Source organism: Malaclemys terrapin, chromosome 5 (genome assembly GCF_027887155.1).
Source record: "Malaclemys terrapin pileata isolate rMalTer1 chromosome 5, rMalTer1.hap1, whole genome shotgun sequence".
Taxonomy (NCBI): Eukaryota; Metazoa; Chordata; order Testudines; family Emydidae; genus Malaclemys; species Malaclemys terrapin.
The window spans coordinates 87578636-87605358 of NC_071509.1; the positions used below are offsets into that span (position 1 = coordinate 87578636).

Consider the following 26723-nt stretch of genomic DNA (forward strand, 5'->3'; position numbering starts at 1 on the left):
AAGTGGGCACTTCATATTAAACAGACCTTAACTAAAGCTAAAATTCATGTTATGATTCCAGCAGTTCTTTTCCTCAAATCTATATATTGCAGTTAGTTGTGTAAGTGCCATAATGTTTCATGGAATCTAGTCAACCAAAAAGATCTGTGATAGTCTACAAGTGGTGGATTTTGGATCTGTCTTCTGCATTCTTGTTCAGACTGTTCAACAGGAGCTTTGCCAACATTTAGAACGTGTATTTGTAAACAAAATTTTAAAAGGATGCTGCATTGATACATGAGCTTCCAAAGGAACTGAAAATAGAAATCTTAGCAGTAAAATTTTGACTACAAATATTTTTAAGGAACAACCTATAATGGTAAGGAAGTGGTATACTGTAGTTAGTGAAGAGAGGTACAAAACATATGGGATGAAATTTGTAAATTAAATTAAATGTAATCTAATTTTAAAATGGTTTAAAATTAAAAATAAACCAAAGGTTAGAGAAACTTTCATCTAAAAGAACACTTTATCAAGTAGATTATATTTGTAACTTAAATCCACATGGAAGTGGCCTTACTTTTTATAACCAAACTTCAGGTGAGTTGCAGGAATGAGGAGTGATGTTCTAGGAGATCAACACTGAAAAGCAGTTGCAGAAAATTAAAATGACAGATTAACAGGATTCAGACCATTATTCACTTTTTTATGACACTTAACTTTAACAAGTAACAGAACAAATTCTTCACAGAAATGCAAACAAAGTAAGAACAAATATATACTCATAGGCGTATTTGTATATATTGTTGAATGCTGTTGTTTTTTAATTTTATGAAAATAGCCGTTTTAAATTACTCAAAATGTTAGTAGGTAATTTTTAAAGTGAGTTCCATATGGCCCAAACTACATGGAAAATAGAATCTTGGCTTACTTTGAGAGAGTTTCTGAGCGAGAGCTAATGCATGAAAGTAAATTGATTCACACACTTTAAATCACTTTTATATTATCCAGTAAGGTGGAGATTAAAAAAAAAAAAAAAAAAAGCCAGAGCCTGGTAAACATTTTCTCCTCAGATTAAAAGAAGGAAGCAGTTAGTATTTCTCTTCATCCATTTTTAGGACAGGACATTAAATCAGAATTTGAGCTCTCTACTAAAGGACAAGTGACTCAACTGACATTTTTTTAAATTCTACAGGCTGCAAGAATATGAGTGAATTGGTATACAGTACTGAGGGTGGGCAAGGCTGTGACCCTCATAGTAATATACACAAAAACCTGCTATAAAGACAAAGATTCTGACCCTGTAAAGAGATCTGCTCAGGGTCCCATTGAAATGAATGGAACTCTGCACTGAAGTAAGGGTCCATCTATGTGGATTAAAGTTGCAAACAAAAATACTAAAATAATGGGGAAAGGGTCTAGATCCCATTTTGTGTGCGTGTGTGTGCTGCGCTGCATATGTACTCTCATTTCCATCTGCTCCCCTTCTTGGTCCCTACACTCCTTACAAATCCAGTTTATTATCTGCTCCCTCTCTGAACTTAGTGCCTTCATTGATGTAGTCCTCAGTATTTGTTTCTCTTCCCAATCTTGTTGCCATCACCTTGTAAGGCAGGGGTGGCCAACCTGTGGCTCCAGAGCCACATTCGGCTCTTCAGAAGTTAATATGCGGCTCCTTGTATAGGCACCGACTCCGGGACTGGAGCTCCAGGTGCCAACTTTCCAGTGTGCCGGGGTTGCTCACTGCTCAACCCCTGGCTCTGCCACAGGCCCTGCCCCCATTCCACCCCTTCCTGCCCCCTCCTCTGAGCCGTCATGCCCTCACTCCTCTCCCTCCCCCTCAGAGCCTCCTGCACGCCAGAAAAGAGCTGATCGGAAGGTGCAGGGAGGGGGGGGAGGCGCTGATTGGCAGGGCTGCCAATGGGTGGGAGGCACTGGGGGTGGGGGGTGAGCTGATGGGTTGCTGATGTATTACTATGGCTCTTTGGCAATGTACATTGGTAAATTCTGGCTCCTTCTCAGGCTCAGGTTGGCCACCCCTATTATAAGGGAAGGTGTGGTGAGATTATTGGACCGTTATGCAATTTTTTTTTTATGCTTCACTTTGAAGAGAGAGCTTTTGAAGGCAAAGTGTAATACAAAGTTATGGTGCTATTTGTTTTTATGATTATTAATTATATTGAATAATGGTTCTACTGAGACAAAATGGAGAATTAGGAATCCTAAATTTAAAAGAGAGAGAAAGTGAGTGAGAGGAAAAATCAGCTACTGGATTTGGGGCTAACAATGATCCAATATTGTTTGGTAAGGCACAAGGGAATAATGACTCATACTCTCAGTTGAGGGGTTAAAGTTGATGCATTTTAGAAGGTTTAAAGGAAGATATATTGTTAAAACTATCTTCTTTAAAAGATTAAATCAATCCCAGAACACTGGGTATAAATAGAAGGTACATTCTGCTTTGTGTGATGTTGTAACTGCTGAACCATTTGTTATATGATTATACAACCATTTTCCCAGTTTCTTTTATTTTATTAGGATTTAAACATCTTAAAGTTCTAGATATATGTACTTTTTAATGATGCCTATTGTACAAATTTTTCCTATGGTATTACAAATGTCAAGGAAGGCTTCATTTCTATATAGTGTGAAAAAATACTATATCTAATTAACTTCAATTAATAACAAACAGTAATGGGCCACATAAATCATTCCTGAATAAGACAGTTATTCATGTATTAACTTGTATGTCCTCCATGGGAGGGAAGGAGTCTAGCTGCATTTCACGAACAGATCTCACTAAATATATGGTATAACTATAAAGAACTGCTAATCTGAATAAAAAATATAAACTCCCCATATGTGATGGGTTTCTTCTGCCATTTCAAAGTATTAACTTGCAATAGGCATGCAGTGTTAACATGAGGTATTGCACTGAGTGCTTTTCCTGCTGGCGAATATTAAGGAGCAGCACCTGAACATATGTCCTGACTCACAGAAGTAGGTTACCTCTTAACCCATTAGGATATAAGGGATGTGGGGTAGCTGTCTAAAGAGAGGATCTAGGGTGTGGGCCAAACAGTCTAGAATGAGAAATCCTAGGAGTTGTCAAGCGTGAGGAAAGATTTCTATTGAAATGTATTGTTATTGTTAATTTCTGTGTTAACAAAACTGAACCCTAGGAAGTTCTAGTATGTGGGACTGTGTTTTAGAGTAAATTGGGAAAGACACCAGCTCACAGAACTTTTAGTGGCTTTAAACCACTAACTAGAGGTAGTATGAGGGCTAAAGCCGTGCAGCTTGTTTTGTTATCGTCTAATTTTTCAGTAGATTCTTCAGCAACATTCACATTGTGCTTTTTAATATTTTTAAGTGGGCAGTTTGCATATTTAATATCACAAAAGCCACAAGTTTTGCTGTATGTGTGTGGGAGAGAGAGAGAGTCCTGCTCTTTGGGTTTGGAGTTAAATCTTCACAGCCCCTCACATCTGATATGGTTACTGGCCCGTGAGCCAATCCTGTTCACATAAGTGGTTCCACAGTGTTACTGGCAGGAGTAAGGGTTGCAGGATCAAGACCAGCATCTCCTCTGAGACTGCCACTGCCATCTCTTGTAGGGATCCTAGGATACTTTGCAGTGTGGAGTGTGTTTTCTTTAAGGTTTGGGAAGTTACTTGGCCAATCATTTTCTTGTGAAAAGGAAGGGATGTGAGAACTCTCTGCCTGCAAGAAAGCCGAGCGATTTTATGTTCCACAATGGGACTTGGTTTTCAAACATCCCTGCCCCTTTTTCCTTTAACAAGATGCTGCCTTTAAGATTTTTAGTTGTGGGGAATTTTCCTTTAATATGGAGAAGTGGGATTTACCTCTACAAAGCTCTGTCCTTTCCACTTCTTTCCATCAACATGGTTGTCTAGGCCACTTATTTTTGGATGTCATTGCTTCACATTTCCATTCCAGGCTGTAAGCTCATCTGTCCTTGAGACTATCTGCTCAGACACTTCCTTGACTTTATTGTCCTGCCTCTGAAATCATCAGTGAGGTGCAGGTGGCCAGTGATGTTGATGTCTGAATCTGCTGATCTTAGTGTAGGCCAAGGCTTGAAGAAATCTCTGTTGTCTTTGTTATTAGATGTTTTCTTTCTCGATATTTTAACGTAGGTTTCAGTTTACTTTCAGAATTCTTTATTTAAACAATTCAACACACATAGATCACAGCATTTTTTCAACCCATCTTAGATTTTCTGCCTGTAAAGCACTATCACCATCAATCTGCCAGGTTCGCTGGCTGGCTCCACTGCTCTTGTTCGTTTTGGGGGCGGTTATTATTTTGGTAAAAATCTTTTAAAAAATATATTTTTTTTAATCCTGCAGGGTTTTAGGCTTTAAGTGAGGCTTCAAAAATTGAGTTTACTAATTCAGAGCCCTTAAAAAGACACTCTTGTACTGAATATAGACACATTGGAGAACACGAATAAATAGTAAATACTGTATATGAGTTTTTGGTCTAATGGAAGTCATTGAAGTGAGCTCTCCTATGGAAAATCTAGCAAAGTTTTTGCCGACCCCTTAGTGGCTAAGTATATAACTTACCTTTTTCAGTATTTCCTCTTATCACAGTCCAGGTCCAGGTCAGAGTTATCCAATTCAAATAGCATGTATGTGGTCTTCAGTAGCTTTTCTTTTTCCCCCAAAAATGAACACTTATCTTAGGGAAAAGGAAGGGAAACTTGTGTATTCCTTTTGCAAGGGCTCATGTTAAAGGCCAAAGACCTTGCCTCTGCATATTGGGTTCCAGGACTGGAAAGATTGGGATACTTTCGACTTGATCTGTTTCACAATGTATACACAATACAGTTTCATTAAAATTTTCTTTCTCATGTCCATCAGCTTCAGAAGAATGGTCATCCCTATACAGTAGCTTTAAAAGGATTTGATAACAAGACTTCTGTATGTCCTAGCATTAAGATCCTCTTCAGCAGCTCCAAAACATAGCCATTTATTGGGCTGTGATCCCTCTTTTACATCTGACAGGCATACAATTCAAAGTTTGTGAGTTGTGAGTAGGTCTTAAGAGCATTTTATCATATGGTTTCCCAGAAGTCTTCTCTTTTATGTCAACAGAAATTTTAGAAATATCTTGAGGTGTCAGTATTTAATTAGCTTCAGCATTCCTACACTCCACTTTCAAAATTCTTAACATATGTCCTACATGTAATTGATCAAATTTACTTTCCAAAGCCACTAGATAGGGAGTTTTTATAGGACTTTCCTTACTAAGAGATCTTAAGCACTCTGTGAAGGCAGTGATAGGGACTGACAGAACTAAGAATAATCCACCAGCCTTGGCAGCTTGCTTGTGAAAAGGACCTGTGCTGCTGCATTGATTTTGATCTTGAATACCTCTAAAATGTTCTGTATTAAGTCAATAATGGTGATGTTTATTAATGGTATTGCCGTAGGGAGATAACATAATACTTTTAGCACCTTATCATTGCAATGCCCCATGAGCTTGCATTATTATTTCTAAAAGAACATGGTAACACAGACTGTAGGGAGATCTCATGAGAAATCAGGTAATATAGTATGATTGCTGAAAAATTAACACAAGTCATGGCTGTATGATTCTTTAAAGTTTTTCAAGCCATATAAAATAAAGCAAAAAATAAAAGGAGTTCACCAGGCAGAGCTCAGATAGATATGTTGTCTCTACCGATGCTCAGTCCAATTTGACATAATTTTAAAATTTAAGTTACTTTCACTTTTAAACTTGTCTCTAAAACAAAATCTTGCAAAACAATTTCAGATTCAATTTCCTGAAAGTAGAAAAGTTACACTAAGCACTGTAGGTTTGTTCATTTTCATGTGTTAATTCTGGTATTCTAAAAGCATGCAAATGGCATTTGTCTTTAGATTTACAAAAACTAGATATTCAGAGTTTGAATTATTTAAACTCCCACAATTCATGCACTTTTGCTTTTCAAGCATGAGTTATAATTTAATTAAAAACTTCTGGTGCATCGCTAGCTATTTAAATATTAAAATGTTCCATGGATCACTTTCGATTATCTACCATCATGAAATTCCTGAAGATGTCAGATTTTTAAGATTCCCAAAGTTGCACTTGGAATTGTCTGTTGATGCAAAGGGGACTGTGATAATTACATACATCCATTAGTATCAGCAGAGGAGATAAACTTTGGGGAGGCTTAATGGGCATGTCTCAGTGACAGCTAGCAAAGAACATTTGGCATGATTAAGGATGGATTTGAATGTACTTGAAAATATACTCTCATTATGGATGCCCAGTGGAAGTTGCACTACAAATGTTAAATTCCCCAGAAGAAGAGTTGTGTGGCAGAGAAGCTTTGAAATCCACTGTGGCCGTCATCCGAATTATTCTCTTCTCTTTATGTCTTTCCGCTGTCAGATTCATTTTGTGATGCCCAACTTGCTCCCTGCATCTTTGAAAAGAGGCAACCTGTTGATTTCTGTGTTACAGATTGTCCGAAGACGCATCAAGGATTGGCTTGAGAGGAAGAAACCTCCATTTGGTGCTATCAGCAGCTGTGTGCTCCTGATGATCATCTATACAACGTTCTGTGACACTTTCTCCAATCCAAATATTGACCTTGATAAATTTAGCTTGATTATAATAGTGTTCATAAGTAAGTTCTGTCTTAAAGTATCCCTTTTATCACTTGTTAGTCTCTCGTGTGCAATGAACAGCGTGTACTGGAAAGAAAAAAGAAGGAAATATATTTAACTGCCATGGGGCTAGATTTTGTATTTTTAATGCATCTTGCAAGCAAGATAGATTAGAAAAATTCCTAGAGGCTGCATACTTTTAGGATGTTAAGTAATAAAAGTATGAACCCTGTTATTATATACACTTGAGATTGCTCAAAGTAGCATTTCCTTTTTAAAGTAATAAGTTTTCAAATATCAGTGTCCATCCTGTTCAAGTTGTATCTATTAAAGGGCAGTTCATGTTTTGATTTGGCACTCCTCATTGAAAGTGTAGATTCCAGTTGGAGCTATTATTGACAGAAAATTATGTTAATAGCTTATAAAAAGCTGATTTTTACCCTCCCTACTGTATTATAAATCTTGGAAATATTGGGATTTTTTACATGATGCTCCATTTTCTGTGGTTGAAGTAATTTGTTAGAAAGTACATTTTAGATGACCTTTAATTTATTCATCAGATTTAAATAATATATTTAAGAGAACAGTGTCCTGGTATCCATCAGTTAAAAATACATTACACGATAATTAAGAACCAAAACAGCAGAATCCCCTATCACCTCCCCACATGTTATTTAATTATTAATTTTTAATAGTTCATGCAGACTAAGGTCTGCATTGTCTTTCTTTAGCAGAGGCTCCCTGGGAGTGGAAATTTGCCCTGAGCACAAAGTACTCACTGTCCCACTCCACCAGGGGAGCTGTAGTCAGCTAGTGTAACCCTAAAAGTGGGCAGCACTGCTTAGGAAAGGCATGTGGCCCAGACTCCAAAGGAGTTCACTGACTCAGGATTCCTTTGCTGACAGGGCTCCTCTGGAGTCCTGAATGCAGCTTAAAAGCTGCCCTCCCCTGTCAGAACTCCCAGTATCACCTGCCTTCCCAATAGGCATAATCTGCTCCCCCCTCCCCACCCCTACCTCACTCCACACAGATACAGCAGCTCATATTAGTGTAGGGGGGTGTAACTTGGATCTCCCAATACCAGCACAGTAGATCAAATCCTGTTTAGTATAAAACCATTGAATTTCAGGAAACCACTGAGTTGCCTTTTAGTATATAGGTGTCCTTGATACAGTGAGTGAAATCCTCTCCCTATTGAAGTCAATAGAAGTTTTGCCATTTACTACATTCCATCTTGCATCCTTGGTTGCAAAATTGTATATGCTCTTCAGATAGTCTGTCACCTGACATACAAAAAGGAAATAATATTTTTCACTTGTTCGAAGTAAACAGAAAAAAATCACACCTATAAAGGAATTAATAATTACATATCTTGTCTTTGGGTTTTAAAACACTCAATTCATAAAAAGTTCATCACTTAATTGAATAATGTTTGAATTTGGTAAAAACAGCTGAGTTTGCTGTGGGATTTTTAAATAAATCCTTATCTAATCTGTGTAGATTTTATAGCTCTCATGGCACTACTTTTGTAAGGCTGGGTTTTGCACCCCCTGTCCCACAGTGTTCACCCAGCTGTGGCTGTTTTCCAGTGGTGGATAATCTGTGGAGCACTTTCAGATGAAAACCACTATAAACACGTAAAATATTTCTTGCAGTATTTGTTGCCAATGCAACATGATAAAATGCTTGTGTAATTGATAGTAAACTGCAGAATTGACATTGTAAGGTGAGAACAAATAAAAAGAGTATACTTCTGGTTAGCTTTTTCAAAATTGCTAAGAAGGAAATATAAAACCAAAAAGAATTCAGATGAAGGGTATGCTTGCCAAGAGGAATATTCTCCCCGATGATGTGCTTGTAATTTCCATGCACAAATCTGTGCAAATAGAGGGGAAAAACATAAATTCTCAGTTAAAATGTAAAGAAAGTAAAAGAGGAACTTTGAATAAAAGACACTCATGTTACTCTGACTGTATAACGACTGATGTGAGAAACAGGCAAAGCCGCTTTGCAAACTATGCTTTTTGGGACTGTTCATGCAGTACAGTGGCTTCCATTGCTTTTCTTGTCATTTACAGTAGTGTTCTGAAAGATTGGTCTGTTTGTGCCACATTCAGGATAAAGAACAACTTCCAGAATAACATTGTGTTTCTTGAAATTGTGAAAATCATCCAACTTCATTTATTTTTTTGCCTGTTCTATATTTAGTCAGTTCCAATGTGCGTAACTAAAATTCCTTAGCAAAGACATTAATGTATGCCTTGACACTTATAGATCTATAATTTGCTAAAGATAAAGCATGTCTTTATTTCTAAAATATTTAGAAAGTTGAAAAATAAGGAAAGTCTGTACTACTTCATTGGAGTCATTGGCTATGTGCCATGTTATTTCAGTGGCGAATTTGGCCTGAGATTTTTAAGAGGAAAGTATATTTATTATTCTCCAGATTACTGTTTTAAGGTAACTTGTATGTTAATATTCTCACCTCAGTAAAGTATGCATTGGTAGCAACATAGCATTGGTAGCAACATTGGTGTTTATTTCTATATAGCTATTACAGAAAGGATGCTTTTTCTGTGCATGTTAAATTAATGCATTTACGCCAAAGAAAAATGATTTACAATTCAGTAACAATGGATTGAGTCCGTAGTTTATGAATTAAAATACACCAAATGAAATGTGAAGCAAAAATTTTAGTGTGCCCAGCACAGGAAATTCTCATAATAAATGGAAAATTTCATTGATAGTTAAGAGATTATTTCGGTCTTGGTTTAATGTGTCATACCAACAGTATTGCCCAGTTATAAATTGGGGCCAAACTGTTGCCTTACCTTACCTTGTACTATGAGACACATTAGCGTCATGGTCATCACATACCCAGGCTCTGCACCAGATTTCTAGTAAATGTAAAATGCATCCTCCTTCTTCTAAAAGTTCTCTGCAAATCCTAGTCTTATGTTTCACTTTCCCTATTCTCCCCACAGGGGGTTGCTGCAGTCCCACATTGAGGTGGATACACTCAATTAGCCTGTGTGATCACACATATCATTCCGTTTCTTCAAATGTCATATAGCCAGCCTGATTCCCACACACATGCTGAAATGTCTGGGAAGGCCACTTGTCAGTAGCCTTTCCATAATGCCCCATTTTTTATATAGCATTTGGGTGGGTTGTGGTCTCAGATTCCATGCTTGGCACGTAGACATTAAGTAAGGTAGCTGAGAGGATGGTTCCCCTCAAGACTCTCAAAAATGTCCACACCTGTAAAGTTCTGCTATGCTCAACAACTGCTGAGGGTTTCAGGCCGTGTGCGCTGCTAGGAACTGGCTTTTTTCCAATAGGAATGCAAACATATATATGAGTCTCATAACTCCTGTTAACAATTATGGAAAATACAAGCATTTCATCAAGAGGGCAGAATACACCAGAGTGTGTGCATGTTTGTGTCTGCAGTATTCACACTTACACATGATTTTTACAATCTGTTAAGCAGAGATATATTTGGCACCTAAAGTATGTCAGAAGATTGCACTATGTCATCACTCCTATAAAGCAGTACTCTGAAAATGGATGCATGGCATTCACCAGTCAACTTCTCTGTCAATGAGACATAATGTCAAGAAGTACCTTATTCAGGGGCAGTGCTTCTGCAAGTGCTGCCATAACCATAGTAATCGCACTTGCTATAGAAATGCTTTCTCAGACGTGGTGATGTCCATTGCTCCTTCCAAAATAATTGTCCTTTCTGCAAGTCTTTACAAGCCCACGCATTTGGCTGAATCAAATTTCTCTGAGTGTTTTGGCCCATCCGTAAGCATCAGATGTGTATCTTTTCATCCTTTATGCAGGTTTAAAAGGTATGTACACAGTACAGTGGTTTATGTGACATTTATTTTTACCATGTAAACTTACATTTAACTTGTTTCTCTTTCAGTATTTTTTGTTCAGCTGAGCTTCATGCTTTTAACTTTCCTCTTTTCTACAAGGTAAGTGGATTAGAATGTTTTGAGCAGACGTACAGTATAGAGTGTGTATATCTATTTATGCATACATTTAGGGGCATGCTTCCAAAACAGGGGTGACTTCATTCTAATACTTGATGCTTTTGCTGCATCTCCCCCGTTAGCATTGCAGAGCCAACACAGCTGAGAGAGAAAGAGCTGAATTCTATTCCTTCTTGTGCATTTTCTACCGAATGGTTAATCAAGTTCCAATCAATTACTCCTATTGAAGGCAATGGATTTGCCCAGGTGTCACAGATGCGAGTTAGAGCAGCCACAGGCCTGCTCTAAGTTCTGCTGCCTGAAGCAGTCCCTAAGGCACCATTCTGCTGATTGGGGATTGCTAGAGTGCAACATACTCTGGCATTGCCCCCTGCCTAAAACACCCCCTATCTAGGGGGGAGGGTGCACGTGGCATAGAGCCAGCTCTGCTAGTTTTATGCCACTAGGGTATTCCCCTGTGAGAGGGGAATCCTAAATGATCCTTTAGGGCAGGGGTCAGCAACCTTTCAGAAGTGGTGTGCCGAGTCTTCATTTATTCACTCTGATTTAAGGTTTTGCGTGTCAGTAATACATTTTAACATTTTTAGAAGGTCTCTTTCTATAAGTCTATAATATATATAACTAAACTATTGTTGTATGTAAAGTAAATATAGTTTTTAAAATGTTTAAGAAGCTTCATTTAAAATTAAATTAAAATGCAGAGCCCCCTGGACCGGTGACCAGGACCCGGGCAGTGTGAGTGCCACTGAAAATCAGCTTGTGTGCCGCCTTTGGCATGCATGCCATAGGTTGCCTACCCCTGCTTTAGGGCATCGTTAAGTGCCTTTTGTAATGTTGGCCCTTTCCTGGACCAAGGATCTGGCCCAGTTGTTGAACCCCACAATGCCATTTTTACAGAACCTTGAGTAGGATGCTACTTAAACTGTATAATAAATACATATCTGGAGTTTCAGGAAAAGCTATTTCCCATTTGGATTGAACATATGACCTCTTCTGGGCAATCATGTGCCTCTCTTGGTCACTTTTCCAACCTTCCTGCCTTAATTTTATCCTATAAACCTCAAGCCCAGCTTCTCTCTCAATAGATAGAAATGTATCCTATATCTCTTTACTGTCTGTTGGTCAGTTTTTACAAAGGGGAATTGGCCACTAATGTGATACAGAATGTATGTAGAAGTAACCTTGGGTGGATTTAGGTTGTGGAAATTTATCCATTAGAGAGTTTGCCATAACTGAGAAAAAAATCTGTTTAAATAAAAAAAACAAAAACACACTGCTCTGCATCTTTGGGTAGAATTATTTCTGTCAGTAGAGCTGATCAAAGTGTTATGAATATATGTATGGGTACTTAAAGTGGTACATTTGATCAAAGATGTTTTAAGCAGATTTTTGCTAAAAGAGATTATTAAAACTTTCTTTTCTAGGAATAATTCTGGTTTCACACCAGCAGACACAGTGGCTATCATTTTTTGTTCCACACATAAATCCCTCACCCTGGGTAAGTCATTATAAGAGATCAAGTTTGGCTTTTCAGTGCAATCACAGTAATTCGCTTTGTTGGAAAAAGTTGTTAAATCAAAGTTGTAGTTGTTTCAGTGTGACAAGTATGTGAATGGCACAGTACTAATATTGGTATATTAATGGTAACATTTTTGCACAGGGTAAATAAATGTTTATTAAAAAGGAGACAGCACAGTTTTTTCAACTGGGAGTTTAGTAGTTGTACTGCAGTGCCATTAATCTGCTCTTATTTTAGAGGGAGCTACTTCATTTTCTACTTGTGATGTTCCCATACCCTAATCCAATATTGATAAAGTTTGAGGTTCATTACTCATAATGTTCTGAGTTATTCCTACACCATCACCCCAGAAGGATATTGTTGCTCAAAACTGCTTAGCATTTGCCGTGCACAAAGCATTTAACATATTCTAAAATAGATCACTAAGGACAGTTCTGTTTTCTGCGTAGTTTTAGCAGCTTAATTGTATTTATCTGAAGTCTTCAATGTCTTTGGACTGTGTGTTTTATTTATTACAATTCAATAGTCAAAAACATTATTGAAGTATTTGTCATTTAAAATAGTTAGTGATAACAAGCATGGTCTGATAGAAACTTACAAAATACAATTAAAATAGTTATGTTTAGAGTGGCATGATAATGCTCCATTCCTGTTCCTGCTCTCTTCTGCTGGTCAGTCAGTGGCAATATTGGTAGCTGTATGTTTTCTCATTTCTTTCCAAAACTGGAAAATGTTTGTTTGATAAAGTACATTATATATAATTGAGTATCAACCTTTCAAGCCAGTAACTATCAAAGATAAAACTTGAGTTATTAAATGGAGTTGGATATATTGGAAGGAATGGTAACCATGATCTTGACCACTGAGTAGCATTTCTACAGTTACATTTTTATATACAGAAAGTATTTATTTTGATTTCTTTTAAACTGCCTGGATATTTTGAATTAATTTTTAATAAAATCAGTTTGCATTGCTCTGAGTACAATTTCAGACAATCTGTAGTACGTATGACTCCTCTTTCATATAAGTATAGCACGGTACGTGTGATTAGCCCAAGTTACCTGCAGACCTAGGGTACAACTATGACCTAACAGAACAAAGGGCATTGATTTCAACTACCTAAGAATGTGCAATTATTTTATAATTTTTATTGAAAACATGATTTTGTGTGTAGACTGCGCACACTTATAAAACTTCTGTGCAAATAAAATCACTACAGTGGGTGCTTAAACATGAGAAGCCTCCAGGGAATTGCTTTCACCCAGAAAAAATGAGGGATCTGTGTTCCTCTGTCACTAGTTGTTCTCATGCTAAACCCTCCAGCATAGCCCTGCCTGAATCACACACTGCATACACTGAAGTCAGTGCTCCTTCTCTCCATCCTTTTTCCCACTAGCTTGTGACTCAATGCCCTTTTATTATATTTTTATTTTCTCCCTGAAGCTACCTGGTTCCTAGCTCCTAGCAGCTGCTGAATTAAAAGTAACTGCTCTCTAAGGGTATGTCTACACTATGGGATTAATCCGAATTTATATAATTCGAATTTTGGAAACAGATTGTATGAAGTCAAATGTATGCGGCCACACTAAGCACATTAATTCGGCGGTGTGCGTCCATGTACCGGGGCTAGCGTCGATTTCCGGAGCGTTGCACTGTGGGTAGTTATCCCATAATTATCCCATAGTTCCCGCAGTCTCCCCCGCCCATTGGAATTCTGGGTTGAGATCCCAGTGCCTGATGGGGCAAAAAACATTGTCGCAGGTGGTTCTGGGTACAGCCTCACCCCTCCCTCCATGAAAGGAACGGCAGACAACCATTTCGCGCCTTTTTTCCTGGGTGAACACTGGAGACTCCATACCACGGCAAGCATGGAGCCCGCTCAGCTCAAGACAGCAGTCATGAACATTGTAAACACCTCACGCGTTCTCGTGCAGTTTATGCTAAGCCGGGACCAGAAAAACGAGGAGAGGAGGAGGCGGCGACCGCAGCGTGGCAACAAGAGTGATGAGGACATGGACATGGACACAGAATTCTCTCAAACCGTGGGCCCCGGTGCTTTGGAGATCATGTTGTTAATGGGGCAGGTTCTATCCGTGGCACGCCGATTCTGGGCCAGGGAAACAAGCACAGACTGGTGGAACCGCATAGTGTTGCAGATGTGGGACGATTCCCAGTGGCTGCGAAACTTTCGTATGCGTAAGGGCACTTTCATGGAACTTTGTGACTTGCTTTCCCCTGCCCTGAAGTGCCAGAATACCAAGGTGAGAACAGCCCTCACAGTTGAGAAGCAAGTGGCGATAGCCCTGTTGAAGCTTGCAACGCCAGACAGCTACCGGTCAGTCGGGAATCAATTTGGACTGGACAAATCTACTGTGGGGGCTGCTGTGATGCAAGTAGCCAAAGCAATCACTGAGCTGCTGCTACGAAAGGTAGTGACTCTGGGAAATATGCAGGTCATAGTGGATGGCTTTGCTGCAATGGGATTCCCTAACTGTGGTGGGACGATAGATGGAACCCATATCCCTATCTTGGCACCGGAGCACCAGGGTACCCAATACATAAACCACAAGGGGTACTTTTCAATGGTACTGCAAGCACTTGTGGATCACAAGGGACGTTTCACCAACATCAACGTGGGATGGCTGGGAAGGGTTCATGACGCTCGCGTCTTCAGGAACACTAATCTGTTTAAACACTGCAGCAAGGGACTTACTTCCCGGACCAGAAAATAACTGTTGGGGATGTTGAAATGCCAATAGTTATTCTTGGGGACCCAGCCTACCCCTTAATGCCATGGCTCATGAAGCCATACACAGGCAGCCTGGACAGGAGTCAGGACTGTTCAACTACAGGCTGAGCAAGTGCAGAATGGTGGTAGAATGTGCATTTGGCCATTTAAAAGGTCGCTGGCGATCGTTACTGACTCGCGCAGACCTCAGCCAAACTAATATCCCCATTGTTATTGCTGCTTGCTGTGTGCTCCACAGTCTCTGTGAAAGTAAGGGGGAGACCTTTATGGCGGGGTGGGAGGCTGAGGCAAATCACCTGGCTGCTGATTACGCGCAGCCAGACACCAGGGCGATTAGAAGAGCACATCAGGAAGCGCTGCGCATCAGAGAAGCTTTGAAAACCAGTTTCATGACTGGCCAGGCTACAGTGTGAAATATCTGTTTGTTTCTCCTTCATGAAAACCCGCCCCCTTTATTGACTCATTCTCTGAAAGGAACCCACCCTCCCCCTTCCCCCAGCTTGCTTTCAAAGGAAATAAAGTCACTATAATTTAAAAATCATTTATTCTTTATTAATTGATTATAAAAAGAGGGAGAGAACCCGGGTGGGGTTTGGGAGGAAGATCAGCGGGAAGGAAAAGGCCACTAAAAAAAGGTTAAAAAAATGACAACCTTTTGCTTGGGCTGTCCACTGGGGTGGAATGGGAGGGTGTACGGAGCTTCCCCCCCCCCCGCGTTCTTACACGTCTGGGTGAGGAAGCTATGGAACATGGTGAGCGGGGAGGGGGTTATACAGGGGCTGTAGCGGCACTCTGTTATCCTGCTGCTGTTCCTGAAGCTCCACCAGACGCCGGAGCATGTCCGTTTGCTCACACAGCAGCCCCCGCGGTGCATCCTGCCTCCTCTGATCTTCCTGCCACCACCTCTCATCTCGAGCGTCTCTTCTCTCCTCATGTTGGTCCCTCCTGTCCTCATGTTGGTCCCTCATGTCCTCACGTTGGTCCCTCCTGTCCTCACATTCACTGGCTTCTTTCATATACTTTGAAACCCTGTCCTTCCACTCATTCAGATGAGCTCTTTCACTGCGGGTGGATTCCATGATTTCTGCGAACATCTCGTCTCGCATCTTCTTTTTCCAATGCCTTATCTGAGATAGCCTTCGGGACAGAGGAGGGAGGCTTGAAAAATTTGCAGCTGCTGGAGGGAGGTAAAAAGGAGAGAATTTTTTAAAAAGATACATTTTGCAGAACAATGCTTATACTCTTTCACGGTGACCAACACTATTCACATTACATAGCACATGTGATTTTTGTGCAAGGTCGCATTTTGCCTCTTAATATTGAGTGCCTGTGGCTTTGCTGCTAGAGATCACAGACGCAGGTCCGGGCAACAGAATTCGGCTTGCAGGCGGCCATGGTAAGCCATTGTCTTTCGGCTTCTGCGCCCTCCTTTCCCACATACCAAGCAAAGCCCGTTGAGTGCTGCGGTTTTCCTGTTAACCTTCAGCAGCAGAAAACAAACTAACCCCCCCATCCAATTCTCTGGATGATCGCTTTATCCCTCCCCCCACCGCATGGCTGGTATCAGGGAAGATCCCTGCAGGAACCAAACTAACACCCCCCACCCCGCCATGAATTCTCTGGGATGATCGCTTTACCCCTCCCCCCACCGCGTGGCTGGTATCAGGGAAGATCCCTGCTAGCCAAACGCGAAAAGCTCAGGGCCAATCCCCCCCCCCCCCCCCCCCCCCCGCGCTTGGCTAACTGCAGGGAAGGATTTATTTTCAGCCACAGGCAAACAGCCCAGTAGGAACGGCCACCTCTGTTCCCTTAATTAAATTCCCATATTTCAACCAGGTTACCATAAGCAATATCACTCTCCTGAGGATTACACAGCGAGACAAGGAACGGATGTTGCTTGAATGCCAGCAAACACCGGGACCATACGCTGCCAGGCTTTATCATGCAATGATACCAGATTACTTGCTGCAAGCATGGCGTGGTCAAGTGTCCTACCATGGAAGACGGAATAAGGCCGCACTGCCCAGAAACCTTGTGGCAAGGCTTTTGGAGTACCTCCAGGAGAGCTTCATGGAGATGTCCCTGGAGGATTTCCGCTCTATCCCCAGACACGTTAACAGACTTTTCCAGTAGCTGTACTGGCCGCGAATGCATCCCAAGTCCTCAGGGCAAAGTAATCATTAAAAAACGCTTGCTTTTAAAACAAGTTTTATATTTTAAAAGGTAAACTCACCTGAGGTCCCTTCCATGGGGTCATGGTCTTGGATACTGGCTTGGGAGGGTTGGAAGGGTACTTTAGTCAGGGTGAGAAAAAGATCCTGGCTTTTGGGGAGAACAGAGTGCTGTGTGCTCTCCGCAAGCTCGTCCTCCTCCTCCTCTTCCCCGTCCGCAGAATCCTCAGGTGTAGCTGATGAGATTACCCCTACCTCGGAATCCACGGTCAGAGGTGGGGTAGTGGTGGCGGCCCCCCCTAGAACTGCATGCAGTTCGGCGTAGAAGCAGCATGTCCGCAGCTCTGACCCGTGCCTCCTTTGTTTTTTGATAGGCTTGTCTGAGCTCCTTGACTTTCACGTGGCACTGATCTGAGTCCCTATTGTGGCCTCTCTCCATCATGCACTTGGAGATTTTTTCAAAAGTTTTGGCATTTCGTCTTTTCGAACGAAGTTCTGCTAGCACTGAATCCTCTCCCCATATAGCGATCAGATCCAGTACCTCCCGTACGGTCCATGCTGGTGCTCTTTTTCGATTATCGGCCTGCATGGTTACCTGTGCTGATGAGTTATCTGTGGTCACCTGTGCTCTCCATGCTGGGCAAACAGGAAATAAAATTCAAATGTTCGCGGGGCTTTTCCTGTCTACCTGGCCAGTGCATCTGAGTTCAGATTGCTGTCCAGGGTGGTTACAATGGTGCACTGTGGGATAGCTCCCGGAGGCCAATAGCATCGAATTGCGGCCACACTAACCCTAATTCGAAATGACAATATCGATTTTGGCGCTACTCCGCTCGTCGGGATGGAGTACAGAAATCGATTTTAAGAGCCCTTTATTGTGAAATAAATGGCGTCGTTGTGTGGGCAGGTACAGGGTTAATTTGATTTAATACTGCTAAATCCGAATTAAAGTCATAGTGTAGACCAGGCCTAAGTTAGTCAGGTTTTGCGTGCATTTTGTAGTGCTCTGTGCACGTGCAACAGATGTGGGAAAACAGTAGCCAGCTAAAAGTTCAGGACTCTTTGGAACCTGTTTTCTCCAGCACTCATATAATTCCTCTCTTCTAATACTTGTAGCTAGTATAGGCAAAGAGGTGTGCAAGTTGATAGGTGGTGGGGGTGGTTGGCCAAAATAGTGCAGCCCCTCCTCTTGGGTGTAAACTTTGCCACAGTTATGTTAGCCTTTGTCAGCTTCGGGGTAGATTGCTTCACTGGGGTTACCCTTGAAGAACACTTGGAAGTTCCAGCTGGTGCCTCTTGCTGAAGTTGGCCTCCCCAGTGGGCAGATAACTGGGAGCACTCTCATGCTCTGGGCGTTTGCACTAGCTTACGGTTTAAAGCTCTGAATAGCCTAGCACCCAGCTACCTAAGAGATTGCATCTGACCCTCTGTTACATCTCTGCTGTTAAGATCAGTTGCGTTGCTCTTGCTGATGGTTCCTGGAGTTTTGTTGTAAGAAACCAGAACCAAGGCATTCTGAACGGAGTGCCCCCATTTGTGGAAAGTGGTCCTTTTGACAGTTCACCAGAGCCCATGGTTAGCAAGTCTGAGGGCAGTGTCTGTGCCTGTTGTCCATCAGTTGCCAATTAATGCTTATCCATTGCCTCTGACTGAGTATGCATTTTTGTTTCTGTTAATTATTGCTTGGGTGTCCAGATACCATATCAAAGGGAGTTGCACAAAAAATGCATAGATATGTAAATAAATAAGTGGATGGTGCTTATCAGAAAGATCTGGATTAACAAAGCTTTAATATTATGAAAATTGCCCCCAAAGCTAGTGGCATAAATAGGAATCTTTAACCTATGCAATTAACATTTATTGTAAAGTTATCCCAAGTTCCTCTCCTGGTCTCTGGCAACATTGCAGGGGTAATGTGTGTATAACAATAAACTGTTCTTGAATGACAGTTGAGTGTTCCAGATCCTTGTTTACTTACATCAGAAACCCACAGTTGCTCCCAGTGAAATCAGTGAGTTTTGCTTTTGACATTAGTGGGAGCATAGTAGGTAGAAGATGCCCATTCTATGTTGTTGTTCCATCACACTTTACAAGGAATATTTACTGTAAAGCATGCAACAAAAACTGCACTCACGTGAGTACTTCTGTCTGCAACACCACAGTATCTGAGAGCAGCACTGCAATTCAGGATCTTGTTTTAAGCCCATTCCGGGCTTTTTTATTTGTTTTTATTTACCTTCAAGACATGGTCATTAAGCAACCGGTAACATATAAGTGACCTCCTACAACAGTAGCTTTATTTGGGGGCTTGAAATTGTTTTTTCTCATCTTGACATGTGAAGCTCTGATAGGTGCTTCTTGTCCATTCCCTGGGGATTTTAGAATGGAACCAACAGAAGAGGAGGAAGAGCGGACAGCTTTAAAGCTTTAGAAGTGGTAATAGGAGAAACACCAGAAGACTTCTGTAAGATATTTCTCCTACACCATATTAAGAAACCAACTAATTCTCATGCAATGCATGCTCAACTGCCGCTTCCAATGCTGAATTCATGAAAAATTGCTCACTCTACACAAGTGCTGTCCCCATAAGCCGGGGTTTATTTTATATACTGAACAGCTGACACGCCTATTTTTCCTCAAAGATCAGGGTGCAGGGCATAAGGATGAATTACACTGAGTAGGTACCTTATATTTTTCATTCAGTATCATAAACTGATTAATATTTCTTAATATAAATGGTCCTTTCAGTCGTTTCTAAATAGTATACATCATGTTGGCACACAAAACAATATTTATTTCTATTTCATTTAACTAGTGAATTAGGGATATAAACTTACAAATAGTGAAGATAAATGTGGTATCCTCACGTATTCCGCCACACTTTGTTCTCTCTCTCCTTCTCCCCATATATATACAGTATATGTGAGTACACACACATGCAGACATTTGATTCATGGCTTTTATTAGTGCATTTGCCAATGATTGATTAGTGCTTAGTATTAGTACTTCTTCTATTGATTGATTGCAGATGAAGTGACTATTTGACCTTTAATTATGAGTCTTGCTATTGAAAATGACATTGAGCTATGGCTTCACATAATCCATCTGGAAAGCCCGACATGATGCCATTCCCTGGAGTTCGTTCAGCAAGAAAGAGGAGGCCTGAAGGAAGTACAGAGCGATCAGTATGGTTCATCTAAAACAATACTGCAGGCTTTGTTGCCTGCACTTGTATATAGTCTCTGGCTAGTGTAGGAGATTATTGTATCTTTTATAGAGAGGGAATTAGTAGCTACAGGTCACCACTTGAAAAAATTAAAATGCAGACTCGCCAGTAATTCAGTTTTTAATTTAAACCTTCATAATAGTTGAATAACTACAACCTCTATGTATTTTATCCAGCAGAAAATGAAGAGCTGCTACCTACTCTGGCTATCACAGGTGCAAAACGTCAGCATAGCAGATATGATTGACAAAGGATTGTTACAAAAACCCTTATGGAATTAGGATTTTGTTTTCAATGCAGCGTACATTTTCTCATTTAGATGGCAATAATGCAATGGCTTTTTAGATTCTTAAATAAACCTAATTATGTTTTTCAGTTTATATAAATATTCTGAGGAAGAAGCAGTATATTTATTTATTTTGGTCAACTTTACTTGAAAATGTTTGTGGTTTAATTTCATTTGAAGGTTTTTTTCTGTTTTTGTTTTCTTTTTTAATAAAAATGGATACACTGTTTTATTGCTTCGGTGCAGAGTGGACAATCTATGTTTAGACCATTTAAAAACAAAGTAGGGTGCTGCTGCATTTGCCTATTTTATGACAATGAGAATCTAGCTGCTTTAAATATAAAAAGGCCAAAAGATTGGATTCACATTACAGATTACAGGCTGTAATAAAATAAGGCTTCTTTTAATTACTGATAAGAGAAAAGAAACACAGTGAAACCAGAAATATTGCCAAGTTTCAGCCCAGCATTAATTTGTATAGTCAACCATTGCAGACCCACTAAATATGGAGTTGAACCTGCAGGAATAATGAGCACTTCTTGCATGGTGCTAAATGCTCTCTGTTCCCAGTGACTTCAAGTTTGTGCTCTGTGGCCCTGATTCAGCAAGGTAATAAGGCATGTGCCTAATTTTAAGCATATGAGTGATTCCATTGACTTCTCACATAGAGTTCCCAAAAGGTAATGCTGTGCAATTGCTGATGTTCTCTGAAGGCCTTCATGTGTGAGGTTATGGAGGATCCATCTTGTAACCCCTTTTGTTCAATATTTATATGAAGACTAAGAGGCAACATTTTAGGCTGCATTATCATCCACTTGCTGCTGATATTTCGTTTTATATCTCCTTTTCATCTAACCTGATTGAGAAAGGGATCTAGGTGAAAGTGACCTGCCTGCATAAGAGAGAGATGATTCTTGTTGGTAGGGGATGGCATTTGAAGGAACAGATGGCGGGAGGCTGTATCTGGACCAAGGTGTACTCCCAACTTCCACCAAAATTATTAAAATCATAGGGGTCCTGTTGAATCCAGTTTTGCTTTTGAATTCCTAGAAAGATATGAAGTCTCACAAGGGCTATTACTATAGCCCTCTCATTCCCCAATCTATCCTCCTTACTGTGCCTGCGTAAGAAATCTCCTGGCCTTCTAATGGGTATTGTGAGAGCAAACTACTATGAAGAACTGGTACCAAGGATAAAGTGCCTACTGTTAGTGTGGGTTCTTCAAGTTCAAATCTGTGTTCCTGAGGTCAGTTTTAAAGTTTGTTTTTTGAAGTTTTTTTTGTCTCTCCCTTTGCCACCAGCAGGGCAGTTGGGATGGCTTTCTCCTTTCCCAGTAAGTGGCACTTATTTCAGAAGATTAGGCCTGGAGAGGCTAACAGTGCATGAGTTAGAAATGAGAGCCTGGCACAAGAGGACAGTACTAGGACCCCCCAGTTCATGTACGGAAGTTCCCAGTACCTGTAAACAGTTCTGTTATTGTCATTTAAAGTCATTGAAATTATTCCCAAGCTACATTGCTGTAGCTGAAAGCAGAACCAAGAAGCCAAAGAAAGTTACTCCCTTTTTGATGCTCCTTTCATAGACTCTCCTCCCTTTTTGTGGCTGGCTGACCAACGAGCCCGTTAGTCTTCTCCTAAAAACTTTAAACTATTTCCAAGGAAGGAAAGAGCTATTTAATCTAACTAGAAGCCATGTAGGCCTCCTTGCATGGCTGGTCAGTTCTCTAGGACTGGCTACGTACTTGCTTCACCCTCCCACCGTTGCTCATTTGAGTCCCTACCAAACATGTGCTTGAGGTACAATATTATTTTTCGAGTCATTGTTATGCCCTAACCAGTCACCACCTTCCTTTCTCGCTAGACTCTGAGGGGAGGCAGAACTTGATTGTTGGGACTTGCCAATGTTTTAAAGATATCTCTCCACTGGGGACACAGACAAAAACCAAATCCATTTTCAAGGCTTCTGGGATGGAGATAGCTTAAATATTTTCCTCCTAAATAAGCCTCTGCACCCTCTCTCCCCCACTCCCCAAACTGAGCTGGCAGTTTGCAGGCTACAGCATTCCTACTCACCCAGAAGGGGTAATCCCCAAGGCATGGCAGGCAGTTTAGCCACAACACCATGCATTAGGCTTTTTGCTGGCATGTGGTGAACATTCAGCACATTCATCATCAAACCAATCGGCCGTGCCCATTTATTTAGCTGTTCAAACCCCCCTACGCACTCACCCCAGTCCGCTGAAGTTGTGGACTTTGCAACTTTTTCCTTCTGCCAAATTTCCATCACCAGGGCTTTGCACCAAGGGGCTTTGCCATCGTATGCTGACCTAGACCCGCCAGTGACTCTGGCCCCATGTTCTTGTATAGTTGTATATTTTAAAGTATTATTATTGGGATAAAGTGAAGTGCCCTCTGGCTTGCCAGGTTAGTGTGTGGGAATTTCAGATTGACCCTCAAAGTGAGCATTTACCATATATTTCAGTGTGACAGTTAGACTCAATAGGCAAGTAAACATATGGGGTCCAGGCACAAATCAGAGCAGACTCAGCCCTGCTCTCATGTGCCAGCTAGTAACAGCCTCTGAGAGTAGCAATGCTCTGGCAACACCTAGTCTCCCATCGTGTCCACATGCTGGTTAGCTAAGTCAGCTTTATGGCCTCTTTGCACCACCAGAGCAGCACAAAGGGGCTATAGTGAGGGTGTATATTCAAGAAGATAATCTGCTAGCAGATCAACCTCAAAGAAAGAAATGTCAGAGTTTAAATGAGTCTTAGTGGTGCTTGGACACAGCACATGCTTTTCTAATGTTGTGTTTGGCATGAGATTCATGATATTGTATGCCTTCTCTGTTTCTGTTTACTGAATTTTCATCTCTCTTATGATTCTAAAAGGGTAACTTTATAGGAAATTTGGGAATCTCCCTTCTTATGTGCCCTGAAACATATGCTTTTTGATTAGCCTTTGAATGTGGACAAGAAATCCAGCACTGGGGCTTGTTTCCCAGTGCTTCCTATTCATCTGTACACTCTGCCAGTAGTAGGTTTTTTATTAATATTTAGAAAGTTTGCCTCCAGCAGTACTAAAATGTGCATCAGAGAACAACAGTTGTTTACTGTGTTTGAACTGAAGAATCTCACCCAGGAGATCTCATTCACTTGAAGTTTACATCTCTCAATCTCGACTTGCAAAAAGAGATCGATGAATAACAATTGTCATTTCAGAGTTGCACCTCTCCAATTATTTATTTGGTTGTGTGTCTTGCCAGATGTACACTTAATTGGATCAGACACTAAAAACCAGATTGCAGGTTTTTAATGACAGCAAGCTCATACCGCTTTATAATAATAAAAAAAAATGCTACGAACACCCAGCTGTAAAATGATTATGACACAAGAGCCCTCCCAACCCTCTTTCTCCACCAAAATGGTTAAAGTTAATTTATCTACTTTAAGAAACTACCTTATACTCAGCAGATAGCTGACAGGTTACCCTTGGGGAGATCCAAGTTTGGACATGACTCAAGATCCCTTTATCCCAAGCAGGCAGAGGCTACAAATGTCACCTATAGTAAAGAGTATTAAAGATGTCGTTGAGACTCTGTGGGTGTATCACATCTACATGTGCTGCTCTCAATACACCGTCTAGTAGCCAGTCTCAGCTGCTGGCTTCAGACACTTCTGGAACTGTGGGTGCAAGGATATTAAAAAAAAAAACACTTGGAAAAAGTAGTGGCCCTGTTACAAGGGGAGTTGCTGGGAGCTTGGAAAGGAATAACTTCAGAGCTGCAAGTTGCACAACTCCCACCACCATCCTAATTCTCAGCATTTTCGTGTGGAAAATAGACGTAGGACAGTATTTCTCTCTCCTGTGGATAAGAACATAAGAATGGCCATACTGGGTCAGACCAAAGGTCCATCCAGCCCAGTATCCTGTCTGCCGACAGTGGCCAATGCCAGGTGCCCCTGAGGCAGTGAACCTAACAGGTAATGATCAAGTGATCTCTCTCCTGCCATCCATCTCCACCCTCTGACAAACAAAGGCTAGGGACACCATTCCTTACCCATCCTGGCTAATAGCCATTAATGGACTTAACCTCCATGAATTTATCTAGTTCTCTTTTAAACCCTGTTATATTCCTAGATAGATGAATAGAGGACTGTTGGCTCCAAAATCCCTGCCCAAGTGATGGGGAAAGTAAATCTTATTATCCTTTGTTCTCCAAAAAAAGATGAAAAGTTGTGGCCAGTGTTTTCAGATTCCGGTATCTGGCATTTCCATGGCCTAAAAACAGTAAAAAGAGGGAGGGAGAGGAGAAGATGTTTAGATTATGCAGCTGTGTTTTCGCTTGCCTTGATGCATAAGGAGGGAATCACTGTGAGTTTCATTTCTTGCATGCACTCAAATACAATAGGAATAATGTATATAAGTATTTCCATAATGTCTATTTTAATATATTAAATGAAACTCACTTAGCCAAAACGTTGATGCCTCCACAGATCCTGGCATCTGCTGTGCTGGAGAGAATAATTGTGTTCAAGGGAACAGCAAATTAATAAAACTTTCAATCTGTAGGATATTGTCTGTCTCTCTGTGCATCCTTCCATTTATCACCATAATATCTGAGGCACTGACATGGCTCTGTTTCATAAAAGTATATTAGAAATATAGACAAAAAAGGTGTTTCTGCAGTCACTGAGTACACAAATCTCAATAGCTTTCATGTTAGTAATGAAGTACAAGACAAACCTCTTAAGTATGCACTGAATGTATTGTCTGGGTGAACTATGACTTGATATACAGGTAGTAAAATGTCTCTGAAGTAGACCAAGATCAGTTACACCATTGCCATGCATATGCCTAGGTCCCATTGTAGAGATAAGCTAGCGTTTAAAATAAGATTTATGGTGGTTTGATTCATTCTTGAATGACCTGTTAATTAATTATTACTACAATATTGTCAGATGGGTTAAGGTGTTCCTGAGTCTAAGGCAACAGTCTTCAGTTGTTGGTGTTTAATGTTTCATTGTTAGCATTTGGTGAGATTGCTCAGGTCATTCATTAAACATCACTTCCAATCTGAAAACACCCGTCGAAAAACCATAAATAGATCAAACAGCACATTCTCTCTTTCCCCCTTTTACATTTTTATTTACTTAAATCTTTGATAGTCGAAGATGTACTGATTCTTAGTAGCTACATTTTACATTGCAGAATCTAATTTCTGTGGTAATATGAACAAGGTGAACCAGTGACCTGAACAACTAAAAACTAAAATTAGTAAAAGCATGCCTAGGGCTCTAGCTTTTCTCCATCTTTTCCTTTAGTGTTAGTGACAAAAGAAATATCTATCCTCATTCTTCATTCATATCCTCCTCTTCCTTCACCTTTATATGTATCACAGACCCATTGAATCTCTTGCAGTCAGTATGAATCTCACACAGACAGGGCTGAATTTCAAAACATGATTCTCCTGCATCCCCCCCAAGTAACTTTGGGGCCAATGTAATATATTAACAGGGTACTCAGTGATTCATCTGTATCCCAGTAGTGCTGTGCTCCCAAAGGAGGTACCAGGCACCCAGTCTCATGCTAGAGCTGTGTGAGCTCTATTTTGAATGCTCTAGTGTCATTGGCCTAGATTCACAAAGTTTCTTAAGCTCCGAAGTCCCAGCTTTAGCCTCCATTGCTATTCACAAAACTTCTGCTGAATCCTTTGGGTGCCTAAATGCACTCAGCACCTAAGATTTTGCAGTAAAAAGTTCTCTGCTCCTTTGTTTCTGCCTCTGGACATGTATGTGACTGCCTCAACTCTGGGCACGTATCTCCCACCTAAATCCCAGAGCAATTCACAAACCAAGGAGGACAAGGATTCACCTGCATAACTCGTGTGGGGCCTGATCTGGCTCTGCGCACACCTATCAGACCAGGCCCCTCAAGCAGGTTCACACAAGACAGTGAGGGTAATGGGAGAGGAGGGAGAGAGAGAGAGGACTTCCCTCACAACTTTTAGCCCAGTGGTTAGGGTACTCCCCAGGGATGTGGAAGACACCCCCCGCCCCCCCCCCCCCCCCCCCCGTTCAAGTTCCCCCTCCAACTGATGAGGAGAAGGGATTTCAACAGAAAAGCCACCTAGTGTGGTGGCT

General features: G+C 40.8%; 1 protein-coding gene across 4 annotated transcripts in view; it reads left to right on the top strand.

The window, feature by feature from the left end:
- SLC10A7 (solute carrier family 10 member 7) overlaps nt 1–26723 on the top strand; it is a 188921-nt gene that overhangs the window by 148913 nt on the left and 13285 nt on the right. The window contains exons 8-12 of one of the 4 annotated variants that reach the window (XM_054030509.1): nt 6481–6646; nt 10561–10612; nt 12055–12128; nt 19452–19533; nt 20475–20536. In XM_054030509.1, coding sequence (XP_053886484.1) covers nt 6481–6646; nt 10561–10612; nt 12055–12128; nt 19452–19492 — 333 coding nt within the window. In that variant the 3' untranslated portion in view covers nt 19493–19533; nt 20475–20536. Of the gene's footprint in view, nt 1–6480; nt 6647–10560; nt 10613–12054; nt 12129–19451; nt 19534–20471; nt 20649–26723 lie in introns of those variants that run through there. The other 3 variants (XM_054030510.1, XM_054030508.1, XM_054030507.1) reach the window with 3 other exon arrangements.